Genomic DNA, 18,748 nt, shown 5'->3' on the forward strand with positions numbered 1-18,748 from the left:
ACTTGCTCAACATTATTTCAGTATAGTAACAATGCATAGTCCAAAAATAATAAGATTTATTACAGTTAATTTTACAACCTCTGAGTGTAGAATACCACATCTAATTAGCAAGTTTCTGTCCTCAATACCACATGCACTCAGTTTTTCAGTTCCCTGTCATGAGACTTTACTATTTTTTGTGCATATTTTTATTGAGAAAAGATTTTAATTTTTTTTACAAAATTACAAATTCACTACAAAACAGTATAACAATCTTATAAGTTTTACTATCTTTAATTTTGAAGATTAGATACAGCTTGAAACTATATCCTACTAGTAATACACGTAGAATGAAGTATGCTCCAGTTACGAGTATTCTGTTGCAAAAATATAAATCCAGATCTACAGAACAAAAAGCAAGCAAGTTATACCAGATTCTTTGTAAGTAACTGCTAAGACCTCAGCCTAAGTAATGTATTCAATTCTAACAACCTCACTTTAGGAAGGATGTTACAGTTTTAAAGGGGACTGGGGGAGACGGGGAAAGTTACTATTAGGGCTGTAAGACATCACTTACAATTTTACATCAAGCATCTTTAATAATCATTAATATGTCCCAATATGCTTTAATGAGTGATTATCAAACAAAATTTAACATTGAGAAACTTAAATAAAAATTAAGAAAGATGATTAGGGACTTCGTCAAAGGTGTTGCTTGTAATGAAGAAAGATAGAGCTAAATGACAGATTGATTTAGGGAGGAAATTGGAATTGAGGTATTGGTCTTCAACACCTGCCCCCAAAATCCCACTGCCTTTTCAGAATTCGTTAGCAACATATTTATTAACTTCCATCTTAATTATTCTAATAATCTCCCGACTAGTGTCCCACATTGCTCTCTGCATCATTGAGTCCTCTCACACCAAGTTTTGTTCATCCATTGTCCTACTGCTCAATTGTGTTCAACCTTAGTTCTGTCAGGCAATGCCACAAGTTTAAAATTTACATTCTTATATTCAAATTTATTCATGACTTCATCCGCACCGCCTCTCCAAAATCACTTGCAGTGCTATAACAGATTTAAGATAATCTAAGATTTCTGTGCCCCTTCAATTCTGGTCTCTTACACATCCCTGATTTTCTTCATTTTAGCACTGATACCTCAATTCCAATTTCCTCCCTAAATCACTCTGTCATTTAGCTCTATCTTTCTTCATTACAAGCAACACCTTTGACGAAGTCCCTAATCATCTTTCTTAATTTTTATTTAAGTTTCTCAATGTTAAATTTTGTTTGATAATCACTCATTAAAGAATATTGGGACATATTAATGATTATTAAAGATGCTTGATGTAAAATTGTTGTTGTTGAGGGCAGATTTAATAAGGGTTGAACATTATGAAGTGCTTTGTTAGGTATGTGAAGCGGGAAGCTGGCAATGTCAGTCGATGTGTGTGAGGTAAAATAGTTTACTCATAGGTATGAGTCCCAAATGCTGCTGGTGAATGATGGAGGTGTGATGAATGCACTGAGCAGCATGAGTGGCTGGTACTGTGATGTGCAAGAAATGTCTCATGAAAATACATTTATTGTTGTTGACTACTGTGTGAAGTGTATCTGCCAAGTCCTAGAGTTATGACTCTGGAAACCGATCTGGCTGGGTGCCTGTTAAGAATAAATAGAGATTGTTTCCAGTGGTAGAAAGGTCACCAGAGAACATGGATTTAAGGAAATTATGGCAGCAAAGACCATGCTCATGACGTAAATGTTGTCTCTTAAGAGGTTTATTTGACAATCAGAAGGAGATAGTCCTGAAGAAGAGTCAGTTGACTTAAAACATTAACTCTGATTTATTTCCACAGATGCTGTTAGACCTGCTGAGGTTTTCCAGTAATTTCTATAATAGTTTTCAACCTTCTGAGGGTCACTCCATTTTGAGTCATCCTGGTGCTCCCGTCAGCAAATTCCACCTTCACTTGAGGTTAAACCAGCAGCAGGAACTCACCCACTTTCCTTAATTAGATGATGAGCTCAGAAGTAGCCTAAAGGAAGAGAAATCTCCCAACTCCAGCCTCACTCAAGAGCCAAGAATAGGAGAAAATGGGGGAACTGTACTGAATGCAACCCATATAATGAGATAATGAGTTTAGGAGTACCTGAAAAGGGTGACTGTGCAAAACATAATCCATGTCATAATGGAAATGGATGTGGGGTGGCTAAAAAATGGATGGAATCAGGTTCTGAAGTTATTGAGCATGATGTTGAGTCCTAGAGACTGCAAGGTCCTCAAGTGGAAAATTAGGTTATTGTTCTTCGAGCGTGCCTGAGGCTCACTGGAACACTGCAACAGGGCTGTGACAGAAATGTTGGCCAGAGAACATGGTGGTAGTTGAAATGGCAGGCAACTGGAAGCTCAGGGTTACTTTTATACACATAACATAGTTGTTCTGCAAAACAATCACCCAGTCTGTTTCTGTGTGTCACCCAATATGAGGGAGACCAATGTGTGAACAGTGAATGCAGCAGAATACATTGAGTGAAGTAAAGGTAAATTGCTGTTTCACCTGGAAGGTATGCCTGGGGCCTTGGATGGTGAGGAGGGAGGACGTAAACAGGCAGGTGTTATATCTTGTGCAATTGCATGGGAAGTTGCCGTGAGGGTGTTAGGAGGCATTGAAAGCAGAGGGGGAGTCGTCCAGAGCATCCCGGAGGGAATGGTCCCTATGGAATGCTGAGAAGGGAGGGGAAGGAAATGTGTGTCTGGTCGTGGCATCTCGTGAAAGTACCAGAAATTGCAGATTACAATCCTTCGGATGTGAAGGCTGGTGAAGTCATAAGTGAGAACTGGGGGACCCTGTTACTATTGTGAGAAGTTAGGGAAGGGGTGGGGACAAAGTCCGGGAGATGGGTTGAGTACAGGTAAGGGTCTCTGAGATGGCAAAATAGACCATATTTTCTTTCCTTTTGTTTTAATAATGTGGTCCTGATTTGGTTATAATAATAAAACATTATCCAAAATAAATGAAAATGAAATTGAATAAATCAAAGTATTTACATTTAATACAAATTTAAAGATTTCAAAACACATGGTAAATTCAATCTCATTAATGCTATCAGAATGCCATTGAAAAACTTGCTTCTCTAACACAGAGAGGGTTTGATTAAGCTGTGTCTTCAATTCTAGGTTGGAAAAACTTGATCCCCTTTTCCTTGACCCTTCGTACAATGGAGTGTAGATTTTCTCAGCTTTGAATAACCTCTTCAAAGTTTTACCTAAATACCTCCGGTTTGGAAATTTAAAATTAAACTCCTTATACTGAAGTAACCCTGTTGTGTAACAGTTCTAAACTGTTTCCCTTCTTTAGGTACAACTATCTTACACATCCAGCTTCAGCCAAGACTTATAGAAACTGCTCAAACTGAAAACCAAAAAGCTTTTCCAAACTATGGGCATCTCTCCTGATCAAAAAATAACTATTGTTGACCTTCTAAACTGAAAGCCTAGTGTAGAACTATATATTTTCTTCGCTTGTATAAACGTTCTCAAGTGAAAATTCCCATTAGCTTCCAAGAACTATCCATCTCAAACTATTTTTAAAGATATTTTTGAAAATGTCTACAGAAATGCTTACAAATTAATCATTAAATGCCTTCATAGATACAAACAAAACTGACATGCTACTAGTTGAAAATCCAAAATAAATGACACATCACACCTCTTACAAGACTGGCTAAATAAATACTGTGATTACAAGAACAGGTCAGAGGCTAGGAATCCTAGGATAAGTAACTCAACGTCTGACTTTCCAAAGTCTTTGCAGCATTTACATGACACAAGTCAGGAGTGTGAAGGAATACTCACGTTCCTGAATGAGTACTGCTCCAACAACACTAGAGGAGCATGTTAATGTTCAATGTGAGACCACCACCCACTGGAAAGCTTTCAAATATTTGAAAACCTTAATTTTCGTTCAGCAACAGACAAAGCAAAGAATAAACAAACAACAAGGGACTGTTTGCTTCAAAGTTACAATGAATGAGTGATCATTGCACCTTGTTGGAACTAGGTATTTAAGTTCTGTCTGGCTTGTTGTGCCTGACATTGAAATACTCTATCATGCAGAAGATGATGTTACTTCCTCCTCAGAAGACTGCTGCTGCTCACCTAGCTCTTCAGAGCCCATACATACTTTCCTTGTCTGATCCAATTGAACAAAGCCCATAATGTCAGGATTATGTGGCATCTTTTGTCAAGAATTCTGCAAAACTCCCCTAAACTGCTGGAGCAGCTCCTTCACCACACAGCTTGGAGAATAGGGATTTTTTTGTTTTTGACATTGAGAATCACATACATCACTGTTGTTCTCATCTGATTTTCCCAAATTTCTGATCCATGTCTTTTGTCATGTCAGGTGCTCGATAATTCTGGCTAAAGTCTTACACTGTTTGGTCACATTGTTATGGAGGTACGAATAACTGGTCTCAGTGATGAGACAGAGATGTGTTTGAAAGCTCAGAGTGTCAAATATATCATAAAGGTTATGAAAAGTCTGGTACAGCCCCAGACAACTGCCAGAAGAGGGATGAAATTATTAGCTAGAAAAGAAAAGTCACGTGGGGACAGAGGAAAACAGCTTCAGTTTTATGAAAATTAAATTGGAAGAATATTCTGGTCTGGCAAGCAATTGAAGATGTTGGTGATGAGCTAGAACTGGATGTCATCAGCATCGATGTGGAAAATGATGATGAATAGTTCATCTAAAATATTTTTATCGGCCTTTAACAGCAAGACTTCCAAAGAGAAAACAAAAAGATTAACTACACACTGTATATTGGTCACATACAAAGTGCCACTTCCATACATGTTCAACTGTGCAACTGAAGAATAACAACATTCCCTCATCAAATTCAAATCAATTTTTCATTTTCATAACTTGATCCCAACCCATGCTTGAAAAGCTTCATAGAGTACTTATTTAATCCATCTCTGTGAAGGGAGATGTATTTATGTTTTGCACAATAACCAAGAAATTCCTGCTGTCACAGTTGTCACCTTCTCCAAGAAAGCCATTCTTCTCTGTTATCTTTGGCTATAGCAGGCAGTGCTACATCTCAAAATAATTTACCATCCTGTTCTTGAAGCAGATATTTTTATCTCTCAGTAGCAGTCGGGCTTTAAATGACTAACAGTTAAAGTAACAAATCTGATAGTTAGAATTTAATACCTCCCCAAGTGGCTGAAAAAGGACTTGAATAGTCACGGAAGAACATGCATGAAAGGGACCCCGTTACATTCATGACTTTCCCTCTCCCACCCACTGAATTAAATCAGCAAGGGTACTTGAGGGCTCAACTTGCCATTGCCAATACACAACCAGCAGCAGGTGGGGACTAGCAATATGGGCTGCCAGCCAGATGGGGTGTGAGCTCTTCCTACTTGAGCAGCATCTACCCAACAGAGTGGCTTTCTGACAACAAGGGCTACCCATCTGGCAAGATGCTGTCCTTCTCTTTAAACTAGCAAGCTCCCTTCCACCATATACTCCTCATCCTACTCTGGTGAATCACAACTTTAAGCACAGCCGGTCTATTCAATATCTCCTGTTTGTTAAATTTTAACCAAACCAATGTCTTTACTAATTTCTACTTCATTATGATTTGGGCACCAGTATCTTCCTTTGTAAAGATCGATGCAAATTATTCAAGTAATATGAACACAATAAATAATATGAGCAAATATGTTAATTTAAACCAACTGACCAGTGGGAGGTTTCCAATGTCTAATATTTCAGCATTTCACAGAAGTAAACTGCAGTGCAGTTTATCACGTAATATCATTGTAGCAACCCAGGTTCTGAGAAACCATGGTCAGAATGAAATGGACTTACCTATTGCTTGACCCTAACTCAGTTTATTAGCTGGAGAACTATAATGTGGAAAACATGCTGAGATGAATAATGCATCTTACAATTTTTAAAAAAACTGACAATGCACTGGCATCCTGTCAACAATGGAGTAACTTCAATTGAAATTTCCATAAAATAAATAATCTGCCTTATCTATATCAGTTCAGGTAAACATAAGCAAACACCAAAGTTCTGAGGTTTAACATGGGCCATCTCATGAGTAGAAGAATGGTAGAGTGGAATCAATTTCTGCACATGTGAAGAGGAACACAGTCTATTCCAAGCTGTAGAGACTGGGTCATAAGCAGAACCATGATGGGTGCATCATACCTGAAAGAGTGCTTCAGCAACTTCCATTTCTGAATAGCAAAAAGTGCAATGCAGCTAAAAATAAGGCAAGTCTCTCTTTAAATCTAACTGGAGCCAATGAATGATCACTTTCTAGGTTTCTCTGGCCACACAAGTCTTTTGGCCTTGACTAGGGCCTCAGTAAAAGCAATTCCTTTGGCTGTGATTGTTTTTATTGGCTGAACACAAAACAAATTACTCAAGATCCAATTCTCCTGTCAAGGTTTCCTGTGAAACCAAGTGAAGCTCAATACTGACACACTGAGTGAAACAGCATTTCCATTTCAGGATGGCTGCATGCCTGGGATTCAAATACATGCCTGTCATAACTAAACCATCTGGCCAACGTTGAAACTATCCATTCTGGATAAAAAAAAATTGACTGCCATTACACCAGCTGTCAACTTATTGAAAATGGATAAGCTGGCTATGGACTGTCATTTACTGTCTATTTTACTTAGTCCATCTCCAGATCTTTCAAGGTATTAAAATGGATTGAAGACCTTGTATTTAATTCAGGTTTGACATTTAGTTTATTCGTGTCTCTTTATTGATTTAAAATGGCACATAGTGACAATAAAATGCATTGCACTGCAGTATTATAAACATAATGTTAGGTATCTGGCCAACTTTGAATAGGTAATAAGAAATCCTAATATTTAAAAAGTCAAAAAAGCAAAGACCCCATTTGAAAAATTAACAGATTTGATTAAATTGGAAAAGTATAGAAATGTACAACACTTGCTCATAAATTGTGGCTTTAAAGGTTATTTTCCAAAAGTTGATGAGAATAAAAAGAGTTCATGCTCATCTCAGACAAATGTAGCACTGGAAAGGTCAGTTTTGAAAAGCTGAAAATAAAATAATTAATGTTCCTTGAGTCAATCACATCCATCTCCATTCTCACCCTGCCTCTACTTCCTCTGATCTTTTCTTCTCCTATACCTTTTCTTTACCTTCTCTTATCATCTGTGGGTGTTAGTAAGAAGCTCTTACAACTATTCTCCTCTAACATTGACATTATTCAGAGATAAAATGGCCAGATTTAATTCTGTAGTGTAATCAATACTGTTGTATTCTCTTTGTCTGTGTGGCCATTGAATCTGCTGTTTAGCAATGCTGCTTTAGTTTCTTTTGCTTAAAGGTTTTTGACTGTGCAGTAAAGCAATGCTGCTTCACAATACTACAATACTTCCAGGCTTTTGCGACTAAATGAAGGTTTCTTGATATCTGTAAATGAAATAGAAGTTTCCCACTTTCTGCAGCTAAAATTGAGGTTTCCCATTCTTTCAGGAGCAAAGTAAATTATGTCTGCAGTTAACTCCTGTCGACTACTTGGTAAACAGATTTCCCATTCAAAAATCCCATTAGTCACTTGTCATTAGTCATTATTGATCCAAGTAAATATCTGGGCACATTTGAAAAACATCATTTGGAAATAGATAATTTTTATTCTAATCTGAGTGCAAGCAATAGCTACATATTTTAATTCTAGACAGAATTTGAAACAAGCCTGAATTTCCACTTATAATCCAATCAGCATTTCACTGTGAGAAAACAGCTTGTTAAACAAGTCAGAAATGATATGAACAATGCACAACCTTTGTATAAGAAGACACAGAATCAGACAGCTGTACAGCAGAGAAACACTGAAACTCATCCACGCCAACAAGACATCTTAAATTACCTAGTCCCATTTGCCAACATTTGACCTATATCCCTCTAAACCCTTCCTATTCATATACCCTTCTAGATACCTGTTAAATGTTGTAATTGTACCTGTCTGAACAATTTCCTCTGGCAGCTTATTCTATACACACACCATCCTCTGTGTGAGAAAGTTGCCTCTTAGGTCCCTTTTAAATCTTTCCCCTCTTACCTTAAACCAAGCCCTCTAGTTTTTGACTCTCATACCCTGGAGAAAAGACTTTGGCTATTCGCCCTAACCATGCCCCTCATAATTTTATAAACCTCTGTAAGGTCACTACTCAGCCTCAGAATTCAGCAAAAGTAGTCCCGACGTATTCAGCCTCTCCCGATAGCTCAAGCCCTCCAACCCCGGCAACATCCTTATAAAATCATTTCTACACCGTTTCAAGTTTAACAACATCTTTCCTATAGCAGAGACACCAGAATTGTATGTAGGATTCCAGAAGTGGCCTAATCAATGTCATGTACAACTGCAACATGACATTCCAACTCCTATACTCAATGAACTGATCAATAAAGATAGGTATGCCAAACATCTTGTCTACCTGTGACTCTACCTTCAAGGAACTATGCACCTGCACGCCAAGATCTCTGTTTGTCAATCCTGCCCAGGACTCTACCTTAAATGTATACGACCTGCCCTGATTTCCCTAACTAAAATGCAACACCTCAATTAAACTCTAACTGCCCCTCCTTGGCCCATCGGTCTATCTGAACAAGGTCCCACTGGACTCTGAGATAACCTTCTTCACCGTCATAAAGCAGGGCAATGAGAGTGAGCACTCTATCCATTGTGTTGTCATATATTTAGCTGAAAATTTAACAGTTCCCTCTTTCCCTATGGAAGAATAATCAAATCTGCAGAATAACTCATAGCATTTTAAATCAGAAAAATACCTGGCTGGTAAAAAGTTGGAGACAGCTCCTTGGCGATTGCCCTTGCAATACTGGATTCATTAACTGCAGCCTGTGAAGCCTGGTCTGCTGCTTCAGCCTTAGTTTTTGCATGTGAAGATCTTAAAGAAAATATTAAAAATACTTAAAAACAGACAGTTAATGCACAAAACAGAATTTAAAATAACATATAATTCTTAACTAAATCAATGTCATTTTCATTATCATTAAAAGGATGCCAAAGAAGACAGTGCTTAAAATCATTAATACCAATTGTCCTCAATCTCATTGCATCATTATAATGCACCATGGGACAAATATTCATCTTTATTAACTCAGCTATTCTGAAATGCAGAGTTGGGTAACTTCATTGTTGCTTTTCCTCCTCACTAATGTTTTGGGACCAAAAATCAGGAATTTATCATGCGAAGAATCTTAGGTTCAAACAAATGTCATTCAGTTCTGATCATGAGCCATTGGTAAACCTCCATAAAATACATTCCACTTTTATAATAACATTGGTGTTGTATGGACGCTAAGTTAAAAATACAGCTTTCAGTAAGTCATCATGATGTAGTCAGATTTATTTAGCCAGCAAATGTTGAATAATACTTCATGTGTATAGCAAAACATTTTGGTTGAAAACATTTATTTCAAAGGATAAAAATACGCTGTTTTTAGAAAACCACTAATTCTTTCATTATCCTTTATTCTTTTTGGTACAGTTTGATGAATAGAAGTGACACTTATTTTCTTTTACATCATTTTTTTTTGTATGGTTTTATTTTTCTAAGTTTTATATTAAATTTACATTAACTTGCAATATTAACTTTTTTCAGCATTCAGTAATGCAAGCTGTAAAATTGAAGAAGGGAGCATTAAGTTTCTATTGCAATCCACTAGTTCAAAACCACATCTAGTATGGAAATTTCTACTAGTACTGGTTCACATGGAATACTATAATCTATGCGGGATAAGTAGGAAAAAAATTATATTACATTGCCCTCCCCCCACCAGAAAAATTCTAAAAATCAATGCAATAGATATTTGGTTAAAAAAATTAAATGTTATGATTTAATTAACATTTACATGAAGTAGTAAACACTAGACTTAAACGTTTATTGGTTAAATGATGGTGATATGAAGTCTGATTCCACTCACTGTTCCTTTACATATAATGAAAATATTAATCTGTATAATTTTCTGCCTTCCTTTGTTAATAGGGAACATTGCAACTCAAGATATGAAAATTGGATTTCCAGTTTTTCCAGTTATTTTGAATTCATGAATTCAAAGGTTTTCTGAAGCAAAAGGTTTTATATACAACAGATCCAAAAACCCAGCAAAAGGTGCCTGCAGTTGACACTCTCCATTAGGCACATGGATCATAAAATTTGGCTTCTTGGCTGGTGCTGGCACTACATAAGTCTGAAACTATAAAGATTTGCCAGAACATTGGCACAGCCTATGTAATGAGCCACGACAGAAGGACACTAGCATAAGTGTGCCACATGTGTGCTGAAGCACATAGGTTGGGATATCACGACACCAAATGATTTCCAACACTGATTTGATGCACAATGTATTATTATGGATTGTACAGGTTATGCAAGCAATTTCTCTTAATCATTCTGAGTTGAACATACATTAAGGGCTCTCTCTCCTTCTCCCAATAGATAGGTAGTTGAAGGGGGAGAATTGTAAACTTTAGGTCAGGTGCTTTTGAATTTCATTTGCACTGTAGATTGATGGAAATACTGTGATCAGTATTATCGGATAAGTTTTATGTTGAACCAATTTCTGGGGAAAATTGCTTCAATATGGCCTATATTTGTAGTCTCTCTTGAGCTGAAGTGTGACTGGATCAGTCAGCAATGAGCTGCATGTAGTCATCATGTTAATAATTAGGCAGCATGATGTTTATCTTTATTGGGTTATTTGCACTTTGCAATTGCCATACCCAGTAATCCAAATTTTTCACCATGAGGTCAGATAATTATCTCAAAGGAAAATATTTATGCAAATGAAGAAGGCACTCAGTAGAGTGCATAGGTAAGCCACAATGTATTAACTCAATTTGATTAAAATTACAAAGCTCATACATCCATAGCTCATACTGCTTTTTGTTAAAACTTTCCAATCAGTCCCACTCCCTGATTGTTGCCCATAGCCCTGTAATTTTTTTTGCCTTCAAATATTCAAAGAATTCCCTCATTAATGTAGCCATTGAATCTCCTACTTTCCTTTCAGATGGTGCATTCCAGATCACAAAAACAACTCACAGTGTAAAATATTTTCCCTCATGATTTCTGATTCTTTTGCTCATCATCTTAAAACCATGCCCTCTAATTCCTGTTCTGCTATTGGAAACAGTTCTTCCTTATTTACTTTATTAAAACCATAAATGATTTTGAAAGAGAAAACAAATTGCTGGGGAAACTGATGATCAGCCACTGCACCCAAAATGGTGACTCTTTTTCTCCCCACAGATTGTTCCAGACCTGCGGAGTTTCTCGAGCAATCTTTGCTTTTGTTCCAGATTCCCAGTATCTGCAGTTCTTGGTTATATTTTCATGATTTTGAACATTTCCGTTAAATTTTCTTTGTCAAATGATATCAATCAGAATAATCTGATGACTTTTGCATTTTATTTAGCATGTGAATAAATCTAAGCAAACAAAATTAGGACAACCAGACTGTGCAGATTTCACAGCAGGGGCCATAGCCTGCAGTCTGCTATTTCAAAAGCTTGTTGCCTCACACTGTTCCCAATGCCATGTGTGCAGCTCAGTCAAGAGAACACCTGCTGATTTCACACAAACTCCCATATCTATGTGGTGAGGAATCAAAAACGAAGTGGGAGAAAAAGAAATTAGAAGTGGGCCACTTCCAAATGTCACTATATTGACTAAATGTCCACTTAGTCCATTATAATTATATCCAGGTTGACATTTGTTCCTGACCCTGTAGACACTGTATGCCCCACCAGCGTTTGAGTTTTTCGGCCTCAATTCCAGGGAAAGGAAATCCTAATGGCACATATTACCATTTTACCAATTCCAAATTCCAAAGACAATTTTTGTCAATCCTGAATGATCCAAAGAATGTGATTATATAGCAAAGAAGTGGAAGATAAAAGCAAAATACTGCAGATGCTGGAAAAACTCAGCAGGTCTGGCAGCACCTGTGGAGAGAGAAGCAGAGTTAATGTTGCATGCCTAATATGACTCTTCTTCAGAACTTCATTCAGTTCTGTCTACTACCTCACACTCCTGCTCAATAACTCTCAAACCACCACATACCCTCAAACTACTAACCCTTCCTGCCCTCTGTGCTTTCTGCTCACTCATTTGGGCTGTTTCACCACCTTTCTTGACTGACGTTGGACTAGGCCCTTTGGCAGGCAATGGTAACCCTTGACTGTTCATTGCTGTCAAGCATGGCAATCTGCCTGGCTATCTGTCTGCACTAAAAGGCATAACATGGCAAGACAAGGCAGAGATTGTGAGCATCGAAGTAGGTGTAAAGTCAGCGAGCATTAAGAAAGCAAACTAAGAGCATGAAAGCACAATGCGCCAGAGCGAGAGAGAGAAAGAGTGGGCTTACCTGGTAGAGAGCAGCTGAGCAGAGTGGCAGGAACACTTTAAAAGCAGTATCACAGCGATCTTTCACTGAATCTAGAGGCAGAGCTCTTAAGGAAATGTCAGATTCAAAACTTGATGTGGGCAAGGGGAAGCAGCTGACAGGGTAAGATTGGGTATTTTTTTATGCTATTTTTAATTGCTTAACAGTTACAAGATTTTTTTGTAAGCGCAATCGTGCAGAGGTCCAGAGAAGAAGGGCCTTAGAATAATATTTGACTTTAAGGGCAATCTAAAGGTTTAATTTGATGGGCCAACTGAAGAAGGAGAGCTCATTATCATGCTCAAAACAGGACGTCTGATGCAGTTTCAGTGCCCAGAATCAGAACTTGTGCAGAAAATGTCTTCAGCTGTAGCTCCAGGAAGCCTGAGTTTTGGAGCGGTGGCTGTGGACACTGCGAGCATTGGCAAGGCTGAGAGATCATGGACAGTATGTACAAAGAAATGATCACTCCACTGACTAAGACTCCACAGGCGGGGACGAAATGGGATGACCACCAGGCAGAGAAAGAGGACTAGGCAGACAGCGCAGGAGTCCCTGTGGCCATACCCATGCAAAATAAATTATACTGCTTTGGATACTTGGAGGTATGTCCTCTCAGAGGAAAGCAGCAATAGCTAACAACAGGAATAGGACATGGAGTGATCAGTCATGTCATAGTGAATCATGGAGCAGACTCAAAGGGCCTACTCCTACTCCTATTTTCTAGGTTTCTTTGAGATGGATAGCTGTTCCTGAACACAAAGTGGCCTGGCAGCAGTAATGCAATGAAAGCTGATTGATAAGTCAAGAAGGTAGGTGAGGAAGAATGCCTCAGAAAGCTACAGAAATGCATCACGAACAAGATGATTGCCAAAGAAGTGTGGCTGAGCTTTACTTTCTCCTTTTAAGCAACGGTCTGAAACTATGCACAGAATATATTGATTTCTCAGTGCCCTTTCGTATAAGAGCTGATGAGTGACATAAATAGAAACCAGGAGAAAAGGACTTGAGCCAAGCTCTTTGAGAGCGCAGTGAATAGAAGTCTGAAGCAATTAGAGTCACAGAGTCATAGGGATGTACAGCATGGAAACAAATCCTTTGGTCCAACCCGTCCATGCCAATCAGACAGCCCAACACAATCTATTCCCACCTGCCAGCACCCGGCCCATATCCCTCCAAACCCTTCCTATTCGTACACCCATCCTGATACCTCTTAAATGTTGTAATTGTACCAGCCTCGACCACTTCCTCTGGCAGCTCATTCCATACACGTATCACTCTCTGAGTGAAAACGTTGTCCTTTAGATCACTTTTATATCTTTCCCCTCACCCTAAACCTATGCCCTCTAGTTCTGGACTCTCCCACCTCAGGGAAAAGACTTTGCCTATTTATAAACCTCTATAAGATCACCCCTCAGCCTCCGATGCTGAAGGGAAAACAGCCCCAGTCTATTCAACCTCTCTCTGTAGCTCAAATCCTCCAACCCTGGCAACATCCTTTTAAATAGCTTCTGAACCATTTCAAGTTTCACAACATCTTTCCAATAGGAAGGAGTCCAAAATTGCACGCAATATTTCAAGAGTAACCTATCCAATGTCCTGTACAGCCGCAACATGACCTCACAACTCCTGTACTCAATACTCTGACCAATAAAGGAAAGCATACCAAACGCTGTCTTCGCTATCTTGTCTATCTACTTTCAAGGAGCTATGAACCTGCACTCCAAGATCTTTTTGTTCAGCAACACTCTCTAGGACCTTACCATTAAATGTATAAGTCCTGCTAAGATTTGCTTTCCCAAAATACAGCACCTCGCATTTATCTACATTAAACTCCATTTGCCACTCCTCAGCCCATTAGCCCATATGATCAAGATCACGTTGTAATCTGAGGTAATCATCTTTGCTGTCCACTACACCTCTAATTTTGGTGTCATCTGCAAACTTACTAACTACACCTCTTATGCTCACATCCAAATCATTTATATAAATGATGAAAAGTAGTGGACCCAGCACCGATCCTTGTGGCACTCCACTAATCACAGGCCTCCAGTCTGAAAAACAACCCTCCACCGCCACTCTCTGTCTTCTACCTTTGAGCTAGTTCTGTATCCAAATGGCTAGTTCTCCCTGTATTCCATGAGATCTAACCTTGCTAACCAGTCTCCCATGGGGAACCTTGTCAAACTCCTTACTGAAGACCATATAGATCACGTCTATCGCTCTGCACTCATCAATCCTCTTTGTTACTTGTTCAAAAAACTCAATCAAGTTTGTGAGACATGATTTCCCATGGACAAAGCCATGTTGTCTATCCTTAATCAATCCTTGCCTTTCCAAATATATGTACATCCTGTCCCTCAGGATTCCCTCCAACAACTTGCCCACCACTGACGTCAGGCTCACTGGTCTATACTTCCCTGGCTTGTCCTTACCACCTTTCTTAAATAGGTGCACCACGTTAGCCAACCTCCAGTCTTCTGGCACCTCACCTATGACTGTTGGTGATACAAATATCTCAGCAAGGGGCCCAGCAATAACTTCTCTAGGTTCCCACAGAGTTCGAGGGTACATCTGATCAGGTCCTGGGGATTTATTCACTTTTATGCATTTCAAGACATCGAGCACTTCCTCCTCTGTAATATGGACATCTTTCAAGATGTCACCACCTATTTCCCTACATTCTATACCTTCCATGTCCTTTACCACAGTAAACACTGATGCAAAATACTTGTTTAATATCTCCCCCATCTTCTGCAGCTCCACAAAAAGGCTGCCTTGCTGATCTTTGATGGGCCCTATTCTTTCCCTAGTTACTGTTTTGTCCTTAATGTATTTGTATAAGCTCTTTGGATTCTCCATAACACTATTTGCCAAAGCTATCTCATGTCCCCTTTATGCCCTCCTGATTTCCCTCTTAAATATACCCCTACTGTCTTTATGCTCTCAGGATTCACTTGATCTATCCTGTCCATACCTAACATATGCTTCCTTCTTTTTCTTAACCAAAACCTCAATTTCTTTAGTCATCCAGCATTCTCTACAACTACCAGCCTTTCCTTTCACCCTAGCAGGTGAGTCTAGGTATATCACTAGATTTATCACTAGGTACAGTGAAAAGTTTTGTTTTGCATGCAGCACAAGGTATCTCTTCTAAAATGGCTAGAAGACCTTTTTTTTCCCCAGAGGTGATTAGTATATAAAATTCTCTACCCCAGAAAGCAGTGGAGGTTAGGTGGTCGAATTTATTCAAGGCTGAGAGCTGAGTTAGATTTTTGATAGCTACAAAGTTAAGGATTAAGGGGGAGCAGACAGGAAAATGAAGTTGAGACCATAACCAGATCAACAATGATCTTATTGATTAGCAGGGTCAAAGGATGAATAGCTTACTCCTGCTCCAAAGTATTGACAAACCAGCACAAAATATCTGAAACTCGTCGTCAGCAAAGCTCAAAGTAAAAGAAAATCTAAACACAATCAGCACCAATATATTTTTCAAACTATAAAGTGATGCTCCTGGAGAACCTGTTTTCAGCATAATGCTTGAAGAAACTAAGCCAGAAGTGGACAATATGAAAGCAAGGCTTCTGGTCTACATCAGAAGATTGGAAAGGCAGGATGTCTTCTCAGGAATAAAAGACTCCTGAGTGTCCTGAAGTGGTCACAAGTAAATAACATCAGTCATTCACATCGTGCATATACTGACTTTTTATTGACTTACTAATTATTGTGCCATGTTATATATCTTACTATACCAAACAAACTAGTTGTTAGTGCAATTATTATTAATAATTTATGCATTTTCTCACTGATTTCATAATTGTGATATTTCCAACCTCTTTGAGTATATGGTACTGGTTAAGGGTTAAATGAATCAGTCCACTGCTTTATTTGCTTTGGTCTTGAATAAATCTCATGATTTGCAAGAGAGGGTACGCCACTGTAACGCATCTACAAAAGATGACAAACAGCATTCTGGGGTTTTTTGTATTTTTATCTGTGCAACCTCAGATAGTCATGCTCAGCAGCAACTTCCAGAACTGATACACTGATTGCCATGCATGGACCCTCAAGGCAGAGACATGGATGCACAGTTTAGAAGTAACTTTGATAACAAGGTTTATTGCATGGCAACAATAGGTGCAATAACATTTGGTCAGGAATTATTATTAGGATCTTACTAAGTTACAACCAGATCAACTATGATCTTACTGAATGGCAGAGTAGTCTCAAAGGACCAAATGGTCTCCACCTGTTCCTGTGTCCAATCTTCCTAAGCATTGCCAGACCAGCAAGAAGTATCTGAAAAATTTTAACAACACTCAGAGAAAGCTAAATCACAAACATGAAAAAAAGTCAGCACCTGAGTTAGAAGATTCTTGTGTTCCTTCCAGCCACAGACTTGATTATTATTTCTGAAGCAAAGATGGAAGTTGTGCATGGGGATCCTGCAAAATCTGGGAAAATTCAACATTCTCTTGGGCAATTCTTTGTGTGCAATCTTCCAAAAGTATTCATCTAAATTGAAGATTTGGAAGGGTTCAGATGGAAATAGTTACTCAGGAAACGTCAGACCTTAGAAAACCTGGTCTAACTCCTAAGTAGCTATTCAACTGACCCACCAACTTACTTAACACACCATTATCTACATTCTCCCAAACCACTAATATACCCCATTTACCCTGACACACTCCCCTCCCCCCCCCCCCCACCCCACTTTCAGACTTGCCGCATCTCTGCCACCAGAGCTGATACCCACCTCCTCCGGGGAGCTGACCCCTCAATTCCCTTTTCTGGATCAGCTCCCATGAATTGACACAGCTAACCAACCCAGCCCAGTCCCAGATCCAATATCTGCCACCTGTCTCAAGCTAAGCACACCGTCATTCACTTGGCATACTAACCCCTATATATTTGGCACCCTAACTTCACACTTAGCTTAGACATTTGTGGTCAACTTGTTCAGAATTTTGTTATGACATACATGTAGGGGATGTAGGACTTGAATCTAAACCTTTTAGCTCAGAGGCAGGAAATCACAACTTCATCATAAGAACACCAAAGAGTACAGATTTGTGTTTTAATAGCCTGTTCAGACATGTTGAGATACATCTGGGGCAGGTGAGACTTGAACCCGGATATGCTGTCCTAGAGGTAGGGACATTAACACTGCACCATAAGAGCCCTCACACTTATCTTTTCATAGAAGCCAATAAAGTGGCTGACTGTGATGCTCAATCAAAAGATGGCAGAATACTGCAGATGACTACTGTGAAAAGGACAGCTTAATTTGTCTCCCATGACTGTTCTGTGCCACAAGGGACCCGTCAGAATTGAAGTATGGCTCCATATTCCTGATTGGAATCTCCTAATAGGAATGTGAGGCTCTAATTTCATAGAAAAAAAAGGAGTGGAATGGCAATCTTGGTGTGATTGCCACTCCTTGGAAAATCTGACCCACAGTCTCTAATGTGGGATTTGAACCACAAACTTCTGACTCAGAAGCAACTGTGCTAAACTGAGCACAAGTTAACACATAATTAAACAAATAAAGCATGGAAAACAATGTTAGATTGTTCAAATGATAGTAAACAGAAAATTGCAATAGTCTGTCAACAGTTATGAAAACTAATGAGTATTTTAAGTACAAAATCAGTGTTCCTCTCACAAACAGATTTAGCAAATTTGTATCAATAGAACATGCTTTCAGAAATCAATAAACAACAGCTTTTTATCATCCTTAATATTAAAATAATTGCGATAATATTTTATGCTTATTATTACAGTTGCAAGAAAACATCAAATTTATTCTCTGGGAACTGAATGGGAAGTGTGTAGCAAACAAAAAATAATTGCTATTGTGACTAAGAATGAAGAATGGTTTTAAATAGAATAGCTTCCCTATACGGTGTCATCTCAAAAGAAATGCCTCAGGGTTCAGTGCCAATTTGTCCGTTAGCAATTTGGAAGTCATCCAAGGAATTATATTTGCAAATGACACAGTCAGTAATCTAGAAGAGGGAAATGGATTGCACCTGGATATGGAATACATTGTGATCTGAAGATGTACAGTTATACAAATTAAACGCTCCATAAACTTGAACAATGCTCAATGTTGTATAAAAGTCAACTCCCATTTTTTAGCCAAAAGCATCATTTCAATTCATGTATAGGTCAACCCTTGACTTTAGCTGAACACTCCAACTCCTCATACATACCATTCACTCATCATTGAAAGCAAACTCTCCTTAAAACAAACCTACTTAATACAATCATAGAAAAATACA

General features: G+C 38.6%; 1 protein-coding gene across 1 annotated transcript in view; it reads right to left on the minus strand.

Moving 5' to 3' along the window:
* The window catches only part of jph2 (junctophilin 2), a 105,465-nt gene that overhangs the window by 20,431 nt on the left and 66,286 nt on the right, over positions 1 to 18,748 (minus strand). The window contains exon 3 of the mRNA XM_043710295.2: positions 8,841 to 8,959. Within this exon, the coding sequence (XP_043566230.1) occupies positions 8,841 to 8,959 (119 nt within the window). The remainder of the gene's footprint in view (positions 1 to 8,840; positions 8,960 to 18,748) is intronic.

The sequence above is a fragment of the Chiloscyllium plagiosum genome, unplaced genomic scaffold (assembly GCF_037043375.1).
Source record: "Chiloscyllium plagiosum isolate Xiang-an unplaced genomic scaffold, Cpla_swu_hap1 HiC_scaffold_15, whole genome shotgun sequence".
Classification (NCBI taxonomy): Eukaryota; Metazoa; Chordata; class Chondrichthyes; order Orectolobiformes; family Hemiscylliidae; genus Chiloscyllium; species Chiloscyllium plagiosum.